The following is a 23,356-nucleotide window of genomic DNA, read 5'->3' as shown; positions in this document are numbered from 1 at the left end:
ATTTCTGGGACAAAAAAAATAAAATAAAAAGGTTATTAACAGTGTTTTAGTTTTATTAGAATGCTGTTACTGCAGATGGGGTTATAGATCATGATCATGATGAACATTAGTTACATAGTTTTTTAATGTTGTTGTAATAAATGCATCAAAACTATTATATTGTATTATTTGTCTGATGATGTTCAGTTATCCATATTTTAATGCAAAGCAAGGACCCCAAAATTTATTTCATAAAGCAACATTTTGTAACCATTAATCAAATTATTTAAATATTAGCCTATATTGAAAATATATTTATTTTATATTAAATAACTGTATATTTCATAAATCAATTCTAATTCAGCAAATGTTTCATAATGATTAGGATTAAAATGTATTAGCTTTACAAAAAATAAAAAAATAGTACCATAAAACCACTGAGCCAAACATGAATGTAGAAATATTATAAACATATTATCTAAAATAAAATAATTTGTTTTATATTTTAATATATTTTAAAATGTAATTTATTTCTAAAATGACTTAGCTGAATTTTCAGCAGGCATTGTTCCAGTCTTTAGTGTCACATGATCCTTCAGATATGCTGATTTGCTGTTCAAAAATATTTCTTATTATTAATGTTAAAAAGAATATTAAAAAGAACAGCATTTATTTGACATATAAATCTTCTGTAACATTAAAATGACACTTTTTAACCAATTTAATTTAACCATGCTAAATAAAATTATTAATTTCTTTCAAAACAAGTCTAACTGGCCCAAACATTCAAATGGTTATATTTTATATTATTAATAATATTTGTTAGGTGAAAACTGTTACCTGCACTTTAAGTCACTTTGGATAAAATTATTTTATGCCATTAGGATATTAAGTAAAGATCATGCTCCAGGAAATATTTTGTTAAATATTTCCTAACATAAATAAATCAAAACTTCATTTTTGATTAGTAAGATGCATTGCTTAGAACTACATTTGGACAACTTTAAAGGTCCCGTTTTACGCGCTTTTTTGAAGCTTTGATTGTGTTTACAATACGCAATATAACATGTGTTCATGTTTCACGTGTAAACACACAATTCACCTATCTGTATACTGCTGTTTTCACTGTCTCAAACCCTGACCTCGGTTGTGGTCTGACCTCGGTTGTGGTCCATAAACAACGCCTTCTCCAGACAAAGAGAGAACTGCTCTGTCTTTCAAGAATAATTTTTGTGCAAATCCAGCATTAAACTGATTGAAATTGAGGAAGTTGTCCTCAGCAAAATGAACTGCACATAGTTTTACATGTGCATTATAATTTTCGGGAACCGAGTTAAACATAAATTGTAACCATTAATCTCAAAGTGCAGCGTTCCTGGGAAGCCCAAACAAAGATGATTGGACTCAGAGATGAAAAAAACAGCGTTTCAACGACATGGCGACAAACACAAACAGCTCTTCCTTATTCTCCGTCGGAGCGCAACAAGGCCACACCCGTTTGTGAATTCATGTGGGCGGTGGTTAGTCAAAAAAACTGTTTTAGTGACGTCATTCCTGCAGGAACTAGAGGGATGTAGTCCAAACGGTCGTTTTTTGTAGGCAAATTATGTTAAATCAAATATCTCTCTTGGCATTGAACTTTGAGCTTTAGAATTTTACAGATATTATTTATACTCTAACAACAACATTACACACTAACTAAAGTTTAAAACATGGAATCACGAAGAAGGGGACCTTTAAAGGCAATTTTGTCAATATGTAATATAATATAATAATATAAGAAGTCTATATCGGGGCTATAGAAAGTATATTGACTCACTGCATCTCATCGCGGTATGGAAACAGCTCAGCGCAGGATCGTAATTTCGTAAAGCTCAGCTGAGCTTATCTCCAGAACACCACTTCTCACTCTGGAGGAGAGATGGACATATAACACACTGCACTTTAGAGACTCTGGTAGTGTAGGGTTACCCACCGGCGGCGCCAGGGGGGGTCTTGGGGGGTCTCAAGACCCTGCCAAAAAATGCCTTGACCCCCCATTTGACCCCCCCAGCCTCTTCCTGATTAAAAAAAATATATATTCGGGATAAAGATCCAAAAATGTTTCTCTTCAAACTACGCAGAACAATAATAAATAATAATTATTTCGACATTTATTCATACACTGAACCGAGAACCGTTTCTGTCGGACGCGTCCGATTCGAGAACCGATGAGCTGATGATAACTGCGCATGCGTGATTCAGCGCAAAGCAGACTGACACAGAGCGCATCTGAACCGAACTGATTCTTTTGGTGATTGATTCAGAACTGATTCTTTGCTAATGTTATAAGCGCGGGTAAACCAAAGGCTTGAATGAAGAGCAATCATCGCCAATGACGGCATTACATCGAGCGCAAAAGAACCGGTGAACCATTTTTTTTTCAGCTGGTTTATTTGATCGAATTGTCCGAAAGAACCGGTTCACTTGAGCACCTTCTCCTTTGCCCCTTAAATGCCCTTTTGTCAAAGCAAAATTTCCTCAATTTTTTTTTGTAATAACATAAACTTTTGTGAATGCCTGCCCACGCCCAATCATAATATTAGTACAATTTATTAATAATAATTTAGCCGTAAATAAAATGACCAACATGATGACAGTTCACCTGACTACGACCTCATCCAACCGGGAAGATTCCTCATGCTGCACGCGCATTTTTTAATTGCTAGAGGATATTTTCAACATCGTGGCAGCTGGTGAGTGGTGTTTCATTCTCAGCGAAGTGATTTTGGTGTTTATTTACTTATTATTATTTTACAAGAACGATGTGATGTGAGAACATGCAGATACGTTGTTTATATTGCTGTGTGTAGCCTGTAGTGTAGAAGTAACACTAGCGTGCTGTTTGAGGGAGAAAAGTTTCACAGGCATCGAGGGGTCTGGTCTTTTTTATGTTATTTGAATAAACTTTTATTATATTACAGTACTTATTTATTTTTAACACGTAAAAATAATTATCACAACACTGGTAAGGCTTATTCAGATTTTCTCATTCTCTGAATTATCATTATAAAAATAAAAACAATTCAGAAATGAATTAAAATATAATTATATTTTAAATGTGATGCAAATATTTTTTCTACAAAAGCAACAGTGTTTACAACAGCAAGACCACTTTAGCCTGTAAACTCAATAATATCTATCTGGAAATAAATGTAAAAATATCAATGTCAATAAAAATGCATAATATACCTGACATGAAAGTGCAGTGTGAAGGATATGAATAACAAATGTAGCCTGTCATTTGTTTACATTGCAAAGGTGTTTTTGTTGTTTAGTAGCAGAAATATGCAGTTATTAGCCATGTCCACTGTATTTTTTGTTGGTTTTCATGAGACCCCCCTTGAAAAGACCAGGACCCCCCCATTGCCCCCCCCAATCAAAATTGTCTGGAGCCGCCACTGGGGTTACCCAATATTTCTATGCAAACTGCACTTTTTTGAGATAACCTAGCTATGCAACTCATCCTCATTTGCGCTGCAGTAGTTTAATATATTGTCTAAATTTCATTATTTGTATTTCATTTTCTTATTATTTTTTCCGTATATTTCATTATTTGTATTTCATTTTCTTTTATTTTTTGCACAGTCTAAAAAGAGTATGCCAGACCTACATTTCACTGCTTGTTGTTTGTCATATAACTTGTACCTGACAAAATCTTGAATCTCTTGAAAATATTGAAATTTGTTTATAACTTTCAGATGATGTATAATTATCAATAAATAAATAAATAAAGATCTTTATGACTGGTTTTGTGATCCTGGGTCACATATGTCATCTTTCATAGGCAAAATATTATATTATGCAGATGCATTTTCCAAGCACCAGGTTGTACTAGCGTACAGTGACCAGCTGGAGGAGTGGGAGACATTTATTATATCATCCCTGCTTGTCTGGCGATGGGTCTCGCTACATGAATGAATGAAGAGTCAGTGTGTTTAGGACCATGGGGAAGGGTGTGTGTGTGCGCGTCCCCGCAGCCCTGCCCAGCCTATTCTTTCTTCTGACGTCCTTCCTTGATGCCAGTGTCACTCGCTGCTGGGGATGAACGTTTTACATCCACTGTACAGTTTTTATCTTTGGGAGCATTCCCATAACGTTACCCTGCCTCCCCGAAAAGGATACCGTTCACTGGTCTTTGTCGGGACGGGAGTGCGCTCGAGATACGCGTAATAGTTTGGATTTCGTATCGTACCCGCTGTTGTTTATTTATTAATTTATTGTTTTCCTGGAAATGCACACATATGACACTTTGAAGGGGACACTGCGTCCGTGGGAGTGGTTTGTTTTCTCTGGACAACCCTAGACTCATTGGAAAAGGAGTATATTTTCCTCTGTTTGATGCTGCGGTAGCTCTTTTTTTCTTCCTCTTCTTTTCTGCTTTTGTTTTCTTTCTGTCTGTCTCGTGATATACATTCGCCAAATGCTGATCGCTGAGGATACAACATACATTTCTGCAAACCAGACGCTGTAAATGGACATGGTATGAGGACAATTGAACGAGACGTTTTCGTCTAGCTAAGGACAAAATGATCTATTGTTCCGGCTAGCCAAACTCCCACAGACATGAGCATCATATAGCCTTTTTTAACCTTTGTTCGTATCCCACCAGTATTGCGCGAACCATCCAGCAAACTTAACCGAAAATGAGGATTGTTTAGGGGAAACGCTGTACTGGCGGTCTGAGAGGGCAGCGATAGCCTCGCGATACTGGCTCGGCTGCTGACTGTTTCTCCGTGCTGATTCAATTAGCGACTGTCCACGGATCGCTGAAATAAACCCAGGGCTGCTGAAGGCTAAAGCTCCGGAGACCATGTCCTCACGCGCCGCGCTGCAGCCGGGGAACGACAGGAATGCAGACCACGTAAGTGAAAAGCGCTCTTACGTCATTTTATTCCGCTAGATGAGCAGCTGATGCGAAGTGAGACTCGCGAATCGGTTCATTCGTAACGCTTCGTTTCAAAGGAATGATTCAAAATAACAGATTCAGCGACTCTTTTACGTCGCCATTATTCCTGGATTATATATGACATTTTCTATATTTACAGTTTCTATGTCACTTATTTCTGTTTATTTTATTTTTTTTAATTATTTAATTATTTTCTTATTAGTATGATCCTTTTACTTGTTCCTGTTGCAACCTCTATTCTGCTCACAAAAAACTTAATAGGCCTGTGATTTTGTATTGGCTATATATATATATATATATATATATATATATATATACACTTTAGTAAAAAAATTTTTTTTAAAACCGACTCTGTTTTGTAAGTGTTGATAAAACTGCAGTCAGACATACTCAAAGTATGTAGTATTTCCATTTGTAACATTTCTTTTGTTAGCTATTAAAGTATCTATTGGCCATTGCTGGTCAATTAATTGATTCAATCCCAAAGCGCTTATCAGTTGAGTCATTTATCAGTTCACTATGAATCGGACATAACTCAAAAAAAAAAAAAACAATTCAGTCGAATTTTTCAAAGAGTCAGTCGAATCGATTCTGTAGTATTTCCATTTGTAACATTTCTTTTGTTAGCTATTAAAGTATCTATTGGCCATTGCTGGTCAATTAATTGATTCAATCCCAAAGCGCTTATCAGTTGAGTCATTTATCAGTTCACTATGAATCGGACATAACTCAAAAAAAAAAAAAAACAATTCAGTCGAATTTTTCAAAGAGTCAGTCGAATCGATTCTGCGATTCTTTGAAAAGTATCGAGTCTAAAGAACGATTCATTAATGTCTCATTCAGAATCACTGCCATGAGCCAGAAGTGGGGCTGGAGTTTTATAGATCTGAAATTGTCAGTAGCGTTTGGGACTGCTATCAAAAAATATCTCTCAATTAATTCACAAACTAAAAGGTTACATTGACTAGAACATGAATTTTAAAATGAACAGCATCCGGCACCTCCCTGAAAACACTGTCACAAACGACTATTGAGAGTATATTTCTATGGCTGTCTTTGTTGTCGTTTAGCTCATGAAGTAAGAAACTCTTTTAAAGACTATCTATACCATCTAATTTGTGGATGATTGGTTTGCAGTCATCTGTGGTCTTTGTAAAAATTTTCTTATAAACCTCAGGCCTACGTGATGTGAAGTTAACCCGCTTCTCTTCATGCTTAGTATTTGAATTCAGTTTGTGAATTATGTTTTTGACGACCAAGCTATGCCTTGTATTCATATTGTATTCATATTCATAAGCATCAACATTCAGATTAGTGGTTGATCATTATAGGCATTTAATGACTTTTTACTGTTGACCTCCCACAGTTTGAGATATCTGGTTACATCATTGTGTGAATGCCAAACTGCAGTTACTCTTATTGCATTTTTGTAGTATTCAGTGGCATATTTATGCATCTGTTTTGTTGTATCTTAATTAAAAACATAAAAGTTGCCATTGTTAATGGTGTACACGTGTAAGTAAACAGCTTGTTGGAATATTTTTAATACAAAAACATGTTTGGTTCTCAAGGTATCACGGCTAAGGCTTGGCCTTATTTTGCACACACAGTTAATAAAATTGATATTGGGCTTTCAATCTCTTGCATTTTGCAATTTGTATGTCTCGCCATACAAGCCATATTATTAGGGATGCACAATAATCTTGGCACAACATCGGTATCGGCCGATAAAAGCTTAAAATGACCATCATCGGTATCGGCCGATATGAATATTTCTGCCGATGAGCCAAACCGATATTCTCCAAGTGAAATAATTGACCTGTTTTTCAGATGTGAATGTCTGTCTACATTTGTCAAATAATACATTTATGGTAGAATCAGTACAGAAGAGATACATGGATTTCTCTTCAGTAAAATTAAAGTTTAAATATATATGTATATGTATATATATCGATATCGGCATCGGCCAAAATTATTTTGAAAATATCGGCATATCGAATATCGGCCAAAATCCAATATCGTGCATCCCTACATATTATTAGTTAAAATGACTGTATAGTACTTTTCCTTATTCATGTTATTGTGTTACATGTGTAGATAGAAAGGCAAATAGTTTTGGAAGTGAGTTAGTGATGGCAGAATTTTCTTTTTTTTTGGTTCTGTTGTCCCTTTAAGACAGAAATGACCAAACTTTTCACTGCAAAGGGCCATGAATGAAAATTGGTTTTGTGCTCAAAGACATGCAAGATATGAAGCTGAATATTTTAGAAAAGGAGGCAAGATTGAAGCAAAATAGTTTTTAGTAGACTGTTGCAAATATGGGTTTCACACATTATGTAATTAACAGTTCAGAAGTGCTGTCTCTGTTTCCACTTAAAACTGTCACATAACTTGCGGTCGGTGTACTCACGGTTGCCAAAACTCTTTATTAAGTGGAATGTCAGTTGTCAGTTTACTTGTTTTTTCTTGAATAGATCATAGGTAGATGTAAAAGACATCTGCTTTCCACATTGTTACATCATATGCCATCATTTGTTTGGGAGAAAGTTGACTGCCTGTGTTTATTGCTACTGTAATCGGAAATTGGATTATGTGTTATGAAAAAACTATTGACCCACAAAAGGATTCCTAAACTCAGCGACTTAGTGGTGAATGTCATAGATTGAAAAATAAAGAAGAATATGTAAAGAAAAAGGAGTGGTTGGCTATGTGAATGAAAGAAGAGGATGAAAAGTCTGCATAGTTTGTGCTTAAGCTATCCAGCATGTCTGCAAGCACAGACACAGCAACACGCATTTGACACACAGAGACACGGCGAGAGCTGATGAGATAGAACACAAAACAAACATAATAGAAAATGCATCTACCAATCTGGGATATTATGTAAACTCTCTGTCTAGCCATGGAATAAGTGTGGAACGATGATGAAAAAAAGAAAACAAAAAAAAGAGCCTGCAAGTGAATCCACAGATTTCATGTAGGCCAGAGAAACATCATGTTTTCTGAAGCTGCTCAAGGCTAGTTTAAGGGCTGGATCAACTGGAGAAAAAAGCCTGGAACATCCAGTACATCGTAAAATATATATATGTAAACTAATTTGCGAACATACAAGGTTGAGTTTGGTCTAAATGGCAGCCATCTTAATAAGCATCATATTGTAACAGCTTTACTGAGAAAAATGGTAAGGATGGAAAAAAGAGGTTAGAATTACATCATCCTCTTTGACTTGATCTAGACTCCATAAACTGGCACTTCTGTTTGATTTTTAATTATATATTGAAGCATGCAAAACTTACAGCAGAGCAGACACTTGAATGATGTCTAAATCAGCTAAAAATCTCTGATGTGGACTGATAAATATGTATGTGTTGCCTACTGTGAGCATTTTACGTATGCTGAAGTGTTGAAACATTAAAAGAGGAAATTGATTGGTAAAGTTAGTCTGTAAGTGTCCACGCATTTGACTTCTTCATTGCTGATATTTTACATGTTTTTACATCTCATTTACAATATAAATAACATAATATATGTGTTTAGAAATTTGACCCTCTAAAGTGACTTAATGAGGGAAAAGGATGTATAGAATTATTCTTCTATTTGTAAGAGCTTGTAATAAGAAGGTCCAGTTTATTCAAATGAGCTAATAAAGGGAATAGACTTCAGTGCATTAAAAAAATACTATAAAAACTAAAATCAGTTGTTTAAAATGCTAAAAGTGAATTAGCATCAAAGCTTTAGAATGTACAATATTAATGTTTATTCATTAATGTTATTAAATTATTAGTGCTTTGCCTGCACCTTTTCTTTTTTTTGCACTTTTTGCCTTGCCTTTTTTTGCCCGACATTTGCACCTTAAGATGAATAAGAAGTCTGCTGTTCTTGGCTGTGTGTAGCACCTACAGCTCTGCATTTCCTTCTGAAGGATCCCAACATTTAGAGAGAGCGGCAGGAGTTTTCAACAAGGACGTATTGTTTTAGTCTGATTGTAACATTTTGAATGTTTTCTTAACCTGTCACAATTTAATACCGAATTTGCAAACAAGTTTCTATTGAAGACGTGGCAATACTATTGCACTCAATATCAAATTTGCAGCTTGCATGTGAGTACCGTGTCTTGTTTCACACGCTTACAAGTCTAAAGGCACAACAGCAACAAATAGTGTTTTTAAAATAATTTCCTTCAAGAGAAACACAGTATCGCCCTCTTAACGATAGTTGTGACTGGACATTATGCCTCCACTTTCAGCCAAAAGAAATTCACTAAGAGGATTGTTTTTTATTGTTCCTCAGTAAAGCAGGAAAGCTGATCCAATGTGGAGGTCAGATAGACAGGGGAACCACAAGCCTGGTGGCTTGTTTCTGAGGAACTAGTGAAACCTAGGCCTAGTCACTCATGTTCTGAATAAAAGAGGTTATTGTGTCTGTTGTATTGGAGGAAAGCAGTGAAGTCAAAAGGCTGTCTTTTATAAGGAGAAAACCTATAGCATGCCTTCTTTGGAGCGGTACTAGATTGTTGTGGTGATGTTATTGTGGCAACATCAGTGATGTTAGGTGCTGTCTATGAGTCAGCGTAAATTCACACATTTTGTTGTTCAGTACAAGGAAATTATCTTTCAGTTTGACTGGTCACTACAAGTAAACATGTTTATCTAGTCTAACCTTTAACTCTGAGCATGTTTTTTGATCAAAAGGGTGTGTTTAGACCATGAGCAATTATCGCACAATCAGCATGTTTGAGTTCTTGTCATTGTGGAAGCAGCACCACCCCCTGTTTCGTTGCCACACCGATTGTTGCTCTTGACAACTGATATTGATGTTGTCTCCCTGTGGATTTGGCTAATGTGTGTGCGCATGAGGGGGTTATGTTACTAGTTGGTGGGGAGGGGGGTTGTGCAGTACGGTTAGCAGATGGGCCTCAGCTGGGGTGTTTTGTTTGGCACTCTCATCTGATGCCAAGGTGAGACTTTTGCTCTGTAGTCATGAGGATCGCTGCCTGTCTTTGACTGCTGCACCATTAGTTATTCAGATGGCTTTTCTCATGACAGAGACCGGTACTAAAGGGTAAAAAGTAGCAGAGAGGTACAGTAATGGCATTTCAGTCGCAAGGCATGAGCCAATATTACATCAGTGACTTAGATTTGGGTCATCTGTTTAACAGAGGAAGATTTCATGTTCATTTCTCACACTCTCACAATAACTGTGTGAATTATTCATGTTTAAATGAATCTGTCAAAGTAGGGCTGTCATTCATTTGAAAATGTTATTGGATGAATTACATGGTATGAATAATTAATCACAGTTATTTGTGGGGTCTGGGTATTCATACACATTTCCAGATTCATTTTGATGCTGATTTGCAAGCTCTTGATTCGATTATCTCACTTTGTATATGGATTATCAAAGTAAAAATGTTTGTCAAATTCAGTTTAAAATGTCAAATCACATTAAATTACTGATATTCCGATATGCTGAATAATTTAAGGTGCAATAGGTGATTGTCTTCAGAAACATTTGTCATTATGCTGGTTTAAAGTCTCTTCACATCCCTATAGTAATTATTAAATTAAGTAGTCTAAATGTATATATATCTGTATTTATATATTTGGTGGAAGGCATAGGACCAAGAAATGTCGTCCAATCAAATCGCTCGTTCCAAGCGTTTTATTGACTTTCCTGTCAACATGTGTATTTGCATATCTCTGCGACACCCTGTTCGCGCAGACAGGAGACATCATAAGCGTGATCAAGTACGCTTTAAATTTGACAAACATCAAAAACCTGATCTTCCTCCCTGGTATTGCAGTACTTTTACTAGCTGTACTATAAAGTTTTTTTCTAACTGGTGAATAACACATGATGTATTGTTGTAATGTTTTCACTGATCATCTGATCTGTGAGCGTTCGTGTGTTCAGGGGGCGTGGCTTTGGACAGCGATTTGCAGGGAGGCTGGGATGTTCACTTTCAGTGCAATCAGGCTAAAGTTAGCATTTTCCAAGATTTTTTTTATTTTTATTGAACTTTTAAAATTACAAAATTCAACAGCAAGTTTTTAAAAAATATTTCTTATATTTAAACATTCTGTAAATACATATTGAAACATTCTGAGAAATTGAGAAATTTTAGATTTTGAAATGTAAATTTTTTACATTTAGATTTTTTACATTTAGATTTTTTTAAAAACAATAAAATAATACTTAATAAGTAATAAATAAAATAAGCTTAGAGAAAAAAATAAAAGTGCTTCACAAGCATATTGTAAATTCATTTTAGCGACAACAGTGGAAGACGAGAGAGGACCAGACCTGGACTTTATTTGTGTTTTGTGTGGCAGTCTTTACTTACTTTTACTTCACCGGTTCCCGCCTCCCCCTTCCCATTCTATTAACTGTGTTACATTGGTGTCGAAACCCAAGATGAAGGAGGAACATGTTGTCAGAAGAGCCCTCGCTGCTGAGGGAGATCTCGGTGTTGAGGAGGTCGAGCAGCATGAAAGAGCAGAGAACGGTGAGTGGCGGAGGTGGAGCTCATTATCATTAAACTCCACCGGCCTCACTCCACTCCCACGGCTGTCATCACAGTACCATAAATAGTTTCTCTAACGTGTCTGGTCTCATGCTTAATATTATCGAATGTGAGAGATTTCCTCTTAAAAGTGTGAACTTTTGGTTCTAATTTATGGAATCCCTGTTAAAGAGGTAGTAACATATCTTGTGTAAAACAATGTAAAGATTAATCTTATAGTGCTTCTCTTAATTTTTATCCAATTCTTAACGTAAAAAAGAAGTTTGAATCTTAACTATGGTCATGTATTATTGTCTAAATCTGAAGGTTTGTCAATTTTCCTAGATCTCCTACTGCACCTTTAATCACAGTTAATTGCAAGTGCAGGTTATTATTGATAAAGATTTACAGATTCAATATAATGATTCTATAATTGATTCTGATGCAAAAACCCTTTGATTTGATTCTGATTCAATTGGAGATAATTCAGATAAAATATTCATTTTTGCATGCTTTAAGTCATTCAGGGCAATGTTATTCAAACAGTCTTATTGAACTGTTTGTTTAAAAGATCTGGTTAATGGAAATTATTCGTTTTGGAAATCGGGCTACACTAGTCACATTAGCTGGGTTTCCATCATCCTGCATTTATGCACATTTTAAAGTATCGCATCAGAATCGAGGGATGGAAATGCAGAATTTTGAATAAAAATGGCTTAATTCGTAAAATAGTTTTTACGCTCGTTTGAGGCGGTATTTGACTTGTGCATAAAAAAGGTTCATGTGAATAATAGGAGATGGAAATGCATTTTGCGAATAAATTCCTCCAAGCGCATCAAAAAAGTAATGTGACTTTGCGCTATGGGACGGTAAATCCTGACAAACCAGATCTCATTCCACAGCATCTAAAATGTTGTTATGTGGTCATTTGGAAATGCACGAGCAAAGTCTGTAATCGGAGTATTTCGGTATAATTGGCTCCCAGAACTTTTAAATGACTGCGTTCCCAAACAACAAAATCCACCTCCGAAAGCAATAACCTCAATTAATTGTGTTTCGTCTGCTTATTCTAAGGTGCAAGTAATTTATTATAAAGGACAGTTATTATATTCACTGTACAGCTTCTCCTAATTTTCTTAGTGATGTGTAGTGCCAGTTTATCAGGAAGTGACGATTTGGTTCACTTTGATTCGTTGGATTATGTGAGTTTTGTGCGATATTCCAATTTTGCGCCTAAGTCAGATTTGAAACTTTGGATGGAAACCTGGCTTTTGTATGGTTTTCATCCACTGAAAAGAACCGCTACAGAAGAATCATTGTTGTGAATTAGACTACACTAATCACTTTATTTTTGTTTTTGCATGCAACCTATTATTATTGTGGCTGAGAAGTACATTGTGGAATATACATTACGCAAAGTAGCTTTAGGAGTCAATATATTGTTGGTTTTATTTCCATATGAGTGATCATAATCCTAATAAATAATTTAACACGGAACCTGTTTAAGAAGCTTGTAGCTTTGCTGCATTTACTTTTGGAAGCCACACCATAGAACCGTTACAAGGAGATGGCACAACATCTATTCAAGACAGGAAACCATACAAGTTTAAGTTTTGGCAGGGCTCTTCACACCTGGTTTGGGCGTACACCTGTTTCCCACGCTTTTATCTCACATCAGCACAGTGTAGCATGGTGATATTGTGAACGACCCGAGCACATTGTCGTGCATTCATTTCAAGGAAACGCTGTGAAAGAAATCGGCACAGAGGAAACTGGTGCAGCAGCAGTGCCAAATGCAAAGCTTCACAGGACAGGACAGGACATATATCCCTGTAAATGGATTTGGGAGTAACTCATAAGATGCAATAGCAGGATGTGTGGCTGGATGGACTGACCCTGACCCATCTCTACCCCCTTCACACGTGCTTCTATCCTACCCTGAGCAGGACACCACCCAGATAGGGAGTCTGTTGCTTGTAGTAATATATTTATATGGCATTTAAAACATAAATTGCTTTATTCAATCTGAAATTCAACTTTTAAAGTGCATGTGCTTATTGGAAGTAAACTGAATATGAAGATTAATGCATCATCTTTTAGTGTTTTGTGGTCATTATGTCCTGGAGCTTTCTTCCGCCATCTATACTATCTATTTCAGTGGCTTTCGCTGAGAAACCCCCATGCCCCAGCCCACACCTTTCTCATATAAATTGCAAGGGCAATCAGACAGAGAACAGCAGTGGAACAATTACTGTTTGTGGTTTGGACAGGGTGTGGCAGTGGGCGTCGGTGGAGGAAGATGGGTGGGTGACAGGCGATGAGGTCTATGTCAGCAGGAAATGGTCAAAACTATTGGGAATATCGTGGGTGTGGGGATGTGGAGAAATTAAATTGGGTTTATTGGTGTGAAGAAATATGCTCCCATCCTCTGTCATTTAAAATTTGTGAGTCATCATGTCAATATAGAAAATAAAGATCCTCACATTGATATACTGTATATAATATATCCTTATAGATATAACATTTACAAGCAATGAATCACCATTTTTTGTTGTTGTATTAAAACCCATTTTGCATTTGCTTGACGATTATATGGGGTTCAGTATTCACACAGAGTGATGCAGTTAGCATCCAACTGAGAATGCCACATATACGTCATGTCTCGCCAATGTGTGAGTGGCGTTTAGTGTCGCAATGCATTCCTGGATAGATTAGATTTAAGATTTAAGATCTTGGATGAAACATGTCAGCAATGTATAGCGAAGCGGAGATTAGATTTCCTTGAAGAAATCACAAAGAAATCTAATCTTATCTAATTAGAGAAATCGAATATTATATTAGGTTTATTTTATTTCAGCTTTATTGTAATGAATGGAAATGATTCTTAGTTGTATTTGCTAACTGAAACAGCACTGTTACTTGAATGTACCAAAATCATTACTCACCCTCATTACTCACCCTCATTCCAAACCTGAGTAACATTTTCTTTTGTGGAACACACACAAACACTCCCAAAATATTTTTTTTAATTTATTTTCGTTCGTTCTTACGATGAAAGTCATTTTTCAACCTTACAATGAATAATGTTGAAGTGCCCCCCATTGACTTTTGTTGTACGAACAAAAATAGTCTTTTATATATTCAAAATATTTTGGTAGCACTTTATTTTACAGTCCTGTTCCCCATGTACATACTATGTACTTATTATAGTAATTACAATAACTATGTAATAACTAGGTACTAACCCTGAACCTACCCCTAAACCTAACCGTACCCCTACCCCATGTAGTTACCTTGTATTACCAGGACTTTCTTCGATAAATACACTGTAATTAAACAATAAACACATGTAAGTACATGTACTGTAAAATAAAGTGCAACCAATATCTTTTATATATTCCATTAAAAGTGAGTCATGCAATTTGGGAACAACATGAGGGTGACTAAATATTGACAAAATATTCATTTTTTTGGAGAGCTTACCTTTTAATTAATCACTAATCACTATGTACCTGAATTGAATTTTGCAAGATTATGAATTCATGTGCTGAATATTCTACACTATTTCTGAATGTGTCAATCCTGGTCACGTTTTGATTTAATTATGTACTAACAAAGCATTTTATTGCGTCTACCCACAGCATGCCTCCCTCTCAGCCAGTCGTTCAGAGAAGGGTTCAGGATGGTCGAGTCGCTCACTCGGAGCCCGTTGCCGGAATTCCATCGCCTCCTGCTCGGACGAACAGCCTCACATCGGCAACTACCGGCTGCTCAAGACCATCGGCAAGGGCAATTTCGCCAAAGTGAAGCTGGCACGCCATATATTGACCGGCAGGGAGGTAAGATGTACAAAGAGATGATTATATATTATGTTAGAAAATGTTATAATTAAAGATTGACAAGGCTGTTCTAATTGCCACTTAGGTAACCTTTTCAGTCAAGTTCTCAGTCACAGAATGGATTCGTACATAATGGCACTCTCCTGTGACATAGTTTTTGAGTCAGATGACATATAAAAAACATACACAAATTTCTACATATGCTCATCCAGCTTTTTCACACTTTGACCGAAAGCAATTATGTCATCAACCTACTGAGGTGTGCACAGTTAGCATAATTTTCCAGGTGATTGCTTCTTTTATATGCAATTTAGATGTCAAGTCAATGTGTCAGCTACTTTTTGATGATTTTTTACCTTTGTGTCTTTTCAGGTTGCAATAAAAATCATAGACAAAACCCAACTCAACCCTACGAGCTTACAGAAGGTAGGAACTAGGTCATAACCGCTTCATTCTTATAAGCTTGTGATCCTTATTATGTCTTTGCATGCTAATGTCTATCTGAACTCAGTGCCCGAGACATAAGGTCATATTGAGGAGCTTGTTTTGGTTAAAAAGTATTTGATTAGACACTGTTAAGCAGCAGTCAGTGAAAATGTGAACTTTGACCCAATGGTTTTGATTTGCCACTATTGTGCGTTTAGATGGACTGTGGTCTGATGCTGTTGTAATATATCTGGAGCTGTCTGAGTACTTTATCTGTGTGAAATCTGGTAAATAAAACAGTGAGCAGTTTTTGTCCTTGGTTTCGTTCTCGGCTAAATATAAAAATTCCCTAGAAAAGGGCAGGAAAGGTTAGATAAGCAATTTGAATAAGAGAAAGCTGTTGAAAATGCGGAAACTATGACGTTGTTGTTGTTGTTGTTGCATTATAGGCACGTTTTCATACTTTGCACTTTTAGTTTTTAGCTTGTTTGTTATCTTGAGATAATGTAATAGCATACAAGTAAATACTACACTATTTTTGTATATTTGTCTATGAAATGTAACTTTAAAAGACTTTTTTTTTCAGTGTATATATAGAGAGAGAGAGAGAGATAGCGCTAATGATAAGCGTTTTAGCCACATCAGTTTGTTCTTTTAAAGTGCACTTACCAAGCTAAAATGTTGAAAAACCATAGAAAAAAAAAGTATGATTGGAAACACCTGCTTATAATTTCTCATTTCTTATTTGTTTTCATGTTTAGTGTTGCCTGAGGTATATTGCATGAATTGAATCTTATTCATCTTAGGTGCAAAGTAAAAAAAAAAAGCATTTATGAAGTGCTAAATATTCCCAGCTGTTGTACATACGGTAAGATGACTGAGTGTCTGTGTTATAATCACACCTCTAATGTGAGACGTATGGTGTGCTGCTTCATTCAGAGGTTTGGTTATTGCTAACACAGCATTTCATAGCTAAAGATTATTTTTTATAGCTCTAAAAGTTCTTCCAGGATATCCAAGTTAAATGCATCATGAAGCTAAATAAGTATGTAACAGCAGTTTTTAGTTAGATATGTAATGGTACACTTATAGAAAGAGTTATATTTGTTGATAAGTTTATCAGGGTCTGATGTGAGTGATGTCATGTGGTCGAAACCAAATGCAAATGATGGGTCAGATGCTTTGTGGAGTGTGGTATATTGTGTTGGTGAGGCTGAAGGTGTTTGTGGTCTCTGCAATGGTGTATTAAACGCGGCAGTAGAAATGCAGGCCTCTCCTGTCAGTATTATTAAAACACACCAGGTGACCTTTCCCAATATTTTTGTACCTCTTTCTCTTACTTTGGTCTCTCCCTCACTCACATGCAAATAGTATCATTCCCAAGCTTTGTTTAGCCTAACTGTCTCCTGCAGTTTTCATCTGGCCTAAAAAATTCCCATCATTAACAATGACAGATGTGGATGAAGTATCTTATATGAAGCATTACTTATTAACACCAATGCTTGTGTTGTGTTATCTAATATTTTTCTGTAAACCTTGAAACATATTTTTTTACAGGATTCTATGATAGATAGAAGTTCAAAAGAATAGCATTTATTTGCACATCAAACCTTATAAATGTCTGTACTGTCACTTTTTATCAACTTATTGTGTCCTTGTTGAATAAAACCATTAATTTATTCATAAAAAATAGCAAAATCAAATTCATAATCTTAAGAATTCATTAATTCATTACGTCACAAACTTATAACACAAAGTGATGACAGACAAGCTCTAAGGAAGGAATCATATAGTTAATAGGGACCAAATCTAAAAAAACTGCCTTGTTGTGGTTACAGGCCTGCTCTGTACTTGCAGTCTCATGCTTACTGGAGACGATCAGGAAGTTTTGTTTCTGGAGATCTGCCAGCAGCCTCTTTCTCTTCTTCTTCTCCAAACTCTGTTTAATCCTGTTCAGAGATGGAGTGGGGCAGAGCCCAATCAGCTGGCCATGAACTTTCCCAGCAGCTGGATTTCAGAAGGGTTGGGAAAGACATGGAATTTGCCTTTAACAACGTCCGTGTGTGTGTGTGTGTGTGTGTGTGTGTGAGGGTTAGGGGCGTGATCATGGTGGTGCGGGGCCTCATCATATGAGCCTGGTGCTACTTTAATGAAAAAAAAAACCCTTCAGGCAGTGCGATGGAGTTGGACCGTGGGTGAAAAAGGGTAGAGGGGGTTGGGTGTCCCTCATTCAAGTGTCTTGCAGCCAGGAGCGCCGTTCCAGACAGACGAACAATGGGGGCAACTGAACCCAGAGGGGGTGGGGGACTCCAGGGGGGCTGTAGCACAGGAACAGAGATTCTCAGAAAGCAAGTTAGTGTACAAGAGATGTGAGGAGTGTCTAAAACATGATATCAGAAATCGCAAGCCTTGGTTTGAAAGTGTATGCAGCTTTGATTGTGAAAAAGTGAAAGTCATGACATTTGAGTGAGACAGCAGTGAGAAGTGAACACACACCCAGAGCAGTGGGCAGCTATATATACAGCAACTGGGGGTTCAGTGCCTTGCTCAAGGGTGCTTCAGCCATGGGTATTGAGAGGGGAAGAGAACACTGTTCATTCACCCCATCCTCCACCTACAACTCCTGCCAGCACTGAGACTCGAACCTGCGACCTTCCGGTTACAAGTCCATCTCTCTAACCATTAGGCCACAGCTGCCCTATTGTGTGAATCCTGGTATAATTTGTGAGCATTTTACAGTCTTAAAGTGATGTAAATTTATTGATATATGACTGTTATTATGATAATCCCACTGCTGGTATTATTATTAATGGCACATTTTGAAATAAATATCTTCTTCTGTGACAGTATTTTCATTTTTGGGTGAAATATCCTTTTTGGGCAAGTTGGTTTACATGTTTCTGAATGATCATAACTACTCAGTCCCAAAAAAAATTGTAATAAAGAGCCCCTTTCACACTGCCATTCCAGAAAATACACGGGTAATGTGTCCTGGCAATTGTTCTCGGGTCGCTAGATTTTGCCCCTTTTCACACTGCCAGCGATTACCCGGAATATGTGCGTGTGTTCACACACAACCCGCAAAGGTCCCATAAAGACACGTGACATCTGAGTGTGATGTGTAATGTACGAGTCGAAAACTCTAGGCACATTAACTATCACTTAAGCTAGCGAACGATCTCAGCTTCAGCGCGGAAAGTGAGGCACTAACTGATCTCTGCTTCATTACAGTTTTTTTTTGCAAACGTTGATCTGCCTTTCAAAACACCCGGTAAAAGAGTCACACGATAACATGCGTCATCACTACGACTGTACGACACACTCTTTACAGCATTAGTCCTGGCTTTTGTTCCCACAGCACTCGTTCCGGGACTGAACCCAGCAATACTAGGTCCCCAACCCGGGATAAATCCCAGAATCAATCCCAGGACGTGTTTGCATTCACGCAGATGGCGACCCGGCAATGTTCCGGGACCAACGCGCAGTGTGAAAGGGGCTTAAGTAACCTGAATGTCTTAGAAGTTCAAAACCTTTTTAGTTTAGTTCAGATTTTATTCTTGTATAACTGTTAAAGCACCAATCAGAGCAATTTCTGGAAGAGCACAAACAGGCAGAGCTAGATAAACTCCAAAGAGAAAAGAAGATGAAGTGAACTTGACATTTATGAGTCACACTGGAGATGCATCACTGCCTAACGCTTCAAGATTATTTCTGATCAACTCCAAATACTCATGGATTACTTATGTAAGCGTCATCAATTATGAGATTATCACTATTTCTGGCACTGTAGGGCATTGTGTGATGTATGTATCTAGGAGACAGATTGTGTGGAGTAAGCCCAGGGGCATCATGCACCTGTTTTGTTTTTTGAGGGGACACCAGTGGCAGTCCTGACTCACTTCCAGGCAAAGCCAACTTTTAAGTAATTATTCTCTTGGTAAAGTATTGAGCAAATGAATCCCGGTTCAAATACCAGCCTACACTACCCTTTCAAAGGTTCGGGGATAGTATGTTTTAGTTTATTTTATTTTTTTGTTTGAAATAAATAAATGAATACTTTTATATATCAAGGATGTATTAAATTAATCAAAAGTTATATTAAACATATATTTAGAATATTACAAAATATTTCAAATAAATGCAGTTATTTTTAATTCTCTATTCAACAAAGAATCTTTTTTTTTAATTTTTTTTTTATACAGTTACCACAAGGTTATAAGTATTTTTTTTTAATTGTTGATAATATAAATATTTATCTGAGCACCAAATCAGCCTATTAGAATGACCTCCAAAGGATCATGTGAAAAAAAAAATTTATACAATAATTGTGCAACTTAAGATTATTTTTATATATGTAATACAAAATATAATCATATTATTTGAATACATCTTCATATTCATTATATTGATGTTAATGTAAAAGATTTTATACATATCCATCTGGCTTAAAAAACTAAGGGAGCATCCCATAAGACTTAAAAGACACAAAAGAGATCTCTTTATTGTCAGATTCTCAGATGTTTCTCCACAAGACAAAGAGCCCAACAATATCATAAAAGATCCTAAACATCTTTCTTAGCAAATTTCTTATCAAACTCCGAATGGTCAGCTTGTTTTAATTTCCTTAAGAAATTCAGACCAACAACCTGCATAAAAAACACAACTGAGATCCCCAATAAATCTCCAGAGCTTTAAAAGTGCACTAACCAATGAAATATTCCTCTGGGATGTGCTCCATCACTTTGAGGGGCCGCGAGGCTTTGGCACTTCCTGTCCTGATGTTCGGCCCCCCAGAGGCAGCTTTGACCTGAGCTGATGCTGTGCCCTGATGAGGGTGAGACCATCTGCTTTGCTCTCTGTGGTGATCCAGCTCTCTTTCTCTCTCTCCGTCACTCACTGGGCTCCAGATCAATGCTAGGGAAATGGCGTGGGCATGGACTAATGCCTGCCAGCGACAGATGTACTTTGAAATCCCACAGTGTCTCCTTTGGCAACATCACTCATATATGTGAACAATTCACTTTAAATGGTCAGCTAACATGATGTTTGTTTGCACTGTTTCTCAGTACGCTTCACATCTGAATAGTACATTCTTCCAGGGCTCAGCTGGCTGTGCATGTGCACATTAGACCTCTTTAGGTGCGAATGAGATGGAGTACAGAGAAAGACAGCGACTGCGGTCATATGAGGATGCCATTAGCTCCCCGACAATCACAGTGAAAAAACCTCCCTTTGGGAACAGAATGAGCCAATGATGTAGACGCAGGGATTACCATTATAACATGGAGCCACTGCTGGGAGATTATTATAACAATCGTCAGTCAGACCAACAGTCTTGCTGATTTTTAGTAGAATATGCATGGATGCAGAACCGCTCTTACCCTCTTGAGAGGCTCTTACACTGTCTTCGGATAGATTTTGATATAATGTGGCGAGCATGAAAGCTCCTTGTCGACGCCTCCCATAATGTGATACAGTTTGAAGAATACAGATTGCCTCATTTGGATGAGTGGACGATTCAGTGAACTGTTGTGTTGCGTCTTTCCATAATGTAAAAAAGGAATTTCACACAGAAATTACAATTCTGCCATCATTAACTCACTCTCGTGTCTTTCCAATCCAAATTTTCATTATTTGATTATACTATTTTTTTGTTAATATTTTGGAATTAGATTAGATTTTTCTGTTTTCACTTTATGGCCTTGTTCACACTTAATACGTTTTTTTGAAAACGCATCTTTTTCTCTTCGTTTTGGCCTTCCATCCAAACTGAGAGGGCGTTTTTAACCAAGGAAACTGAGCTTTTTGTGCTCTCCAAAGTGGATAAATTTGAAAATGCAGTTTTCGCGTTGCAGTGTGGACTGTGAAAACGATGAAGCAAGTTTAGTCATGTGATGAATATTATACCAATAGATATCCGTGTTTATACTGGTATTGTGCATGTTACGTGCTATGCACTTTCACACTATTGCTATAGATGTGGTACTTTTGTACACACTTCATATCACAGTCCTGCAAAGATAAAAGCAAATTTAGTCCATATAGTCTTTTATCAATTTTTATTTATTTGTTTTAGTTTATTTAGTGATTTTAGTACTTCAGTTTAACCAGACGAAAATGAAAAATGTTCTTTTATGCAGCTAGTTGAAATAAAATGAGTTTTTTGCTGTATTTTATTTCAGTTAATGTTTATTTTGATTCAAGTAACATGTTTTTTTTATGGTTGTAACAAAAATCATATTATTAATGCATTTTATTGCTTTTTTGTTGGATTTGATTGCTTCTATTGTCCTCATCTGTAAGGCGCTTTGGATACGAGCGTCTGCTAAATGACTACATTTAAATGTTAATGCTAGTTTTGGTTAACAATAATAACCATGTTCAAAACCTGCATGGTTGTATTAATTTTGTTTGGACCCCAACATTCATTAAAATGTCTTATTAGAATTAAGGTTTGATAGACGTGGGTGAGTAAAGGGTGACAGAATTTTCATTTTGGAGTGGATTATCCCTTTAATTGTGAAATTATGTAACGTGGTTGGAGGCAAAATATAATTCACATGCTAATGTTCGTTGTCATAGCTATTATTTGATGTCTGAAGTGTTGCGTGGGTGTTTTTGTTCTCTTGTTCAGACATGCAAAAATGTCAAGCCTCTGATTTGCATATTTCACCCCTTCTCCATGGAGCAGTTGGAGACGGTGTGGAAAGAGAAAGGCCAGGACAGAACCAGACGCAGATGAAAAATTATTCCCAGTGGGATTTGGACGGCTGTGATATGCTGATGTCTCAATAATGAGTATGATAAGGAGCGAACAGAGGTTATTAGACGCTTTTAGTGATCTGGCCAAGGAAGAATGCTGAAGGATTGCCTCATTGTAAAGTGTCACATCTATTCTTAACACCAGATCTCGTCCATGTAAATTTGTGATTTTATGCTTGATAAGAAATGGTTATGTCAGTTGTTTGTTTCTATTTCTGTAGTTTCTCCTAATAAAATCGTATTGGTCCAAAATCAACCAATTTTGCTCGAAAATATGTCACAATACAGAAATAGACAGCTTCCATTTTATGCCGACTTCAAAACTCAATTATATTCAGACAACCTTTTTGCTTTTTAATATCAATTTTATATATATAGTTAGATTTTTATCTTAGTTGATGAAATTAAATGGAAAAAAATCTATTAAAATACAATATAGAATGAACAACTTGCAGCTAACTGAAGTAAATTAAAATAGAGAAACTAAAATGACCAACGCTGAAATAAAAATAAATAAAAGCTAAATAGAAATATAGAAGAAAAAAAGAAGTGACAAAACAAATTACTAAACTTTAATTGAAATAAAATGAAAACTGAAAATATAAAATACTATAATATATGAAATTACAGTTGAGACTATTTCTCATCATGTCATCTTTGTATCTTCTAATAGCCACTTTAGAGATTAAAACACACTCCTGTATATGAATTTTTACTCTATTTCTTTTTTTGGTGTATATCTCTAACATGAAAAATGGATGGTAGAAAGAGGAGAGAAGGTGAGCAGTAATGCTAGCTATAGCGAGTCGTGGAGGCAGATGCAGGTTCTCCATCAGGTGCTGAGGGAGCAGCACAGCGTCGCCTGACTGAGGGGGTGAGATAAGTCCCTGCTTTAATACC

At 36.5% G+C, this 23,356-nt stretch overlaps 1 protein-coding gene across 5 annotated transcripts in view; it reads left to right on the top strand.

The window, feature by feature from the left end:
• The first annotated feature begins 3,900 nt into the window (after positions 1 to 3,900).
• The window catches only part of mark4b (MAP/microtubule affinity-regulating kinase 4b), a 41,298-nt gene continuing 21,842 nt past the window's right edge, over positions 3,901 to 23,356 (top strand). Inside the window, exons 1-3 of one of the 5 annotated variants that reach the window (XM_026282319.1) lie at positions 3,901 to 4,882; positions 15,071 to 15,268; positions 15,641 to 15,694. In XM_026282319.1, coding sequence (XP_026138104.1) covers positions 4,832 to 4,882; positions 15,071 to 15,268; positions 15,641 to 15,694 — 303 coding nt within the window. In that variant the 5' untranslated portion in view covers positions 3,901 to 4,831. The remainder of the gene's footprint in view (positions 4,883 to 15,070; positions 15,269 to 15,640; positions 15,695 to 23,356) is intronic. The other 4 variants (XM_026282316.1, XM_026282317.1, XM_026282315.1 and 1 more) reach the window with 4 other exon arrangements.

The sequence above is a fragment of the Carassius auratus genome, chromosome 15, assembly GCF_003368295.1.
Source record: "Carassius auratus strain Wakin chromosome 15, ASM336829v1, whole genome shotgun sequence".
NCBI lineage: Eukaryota > Metazoa > Chordata > Actinopteri > Cypriniformes > Cyprinidae > Carassius > Carassius auratus.
This window is presented reverse-complemented; position numbering and strand designations above follow the sequence as displayed.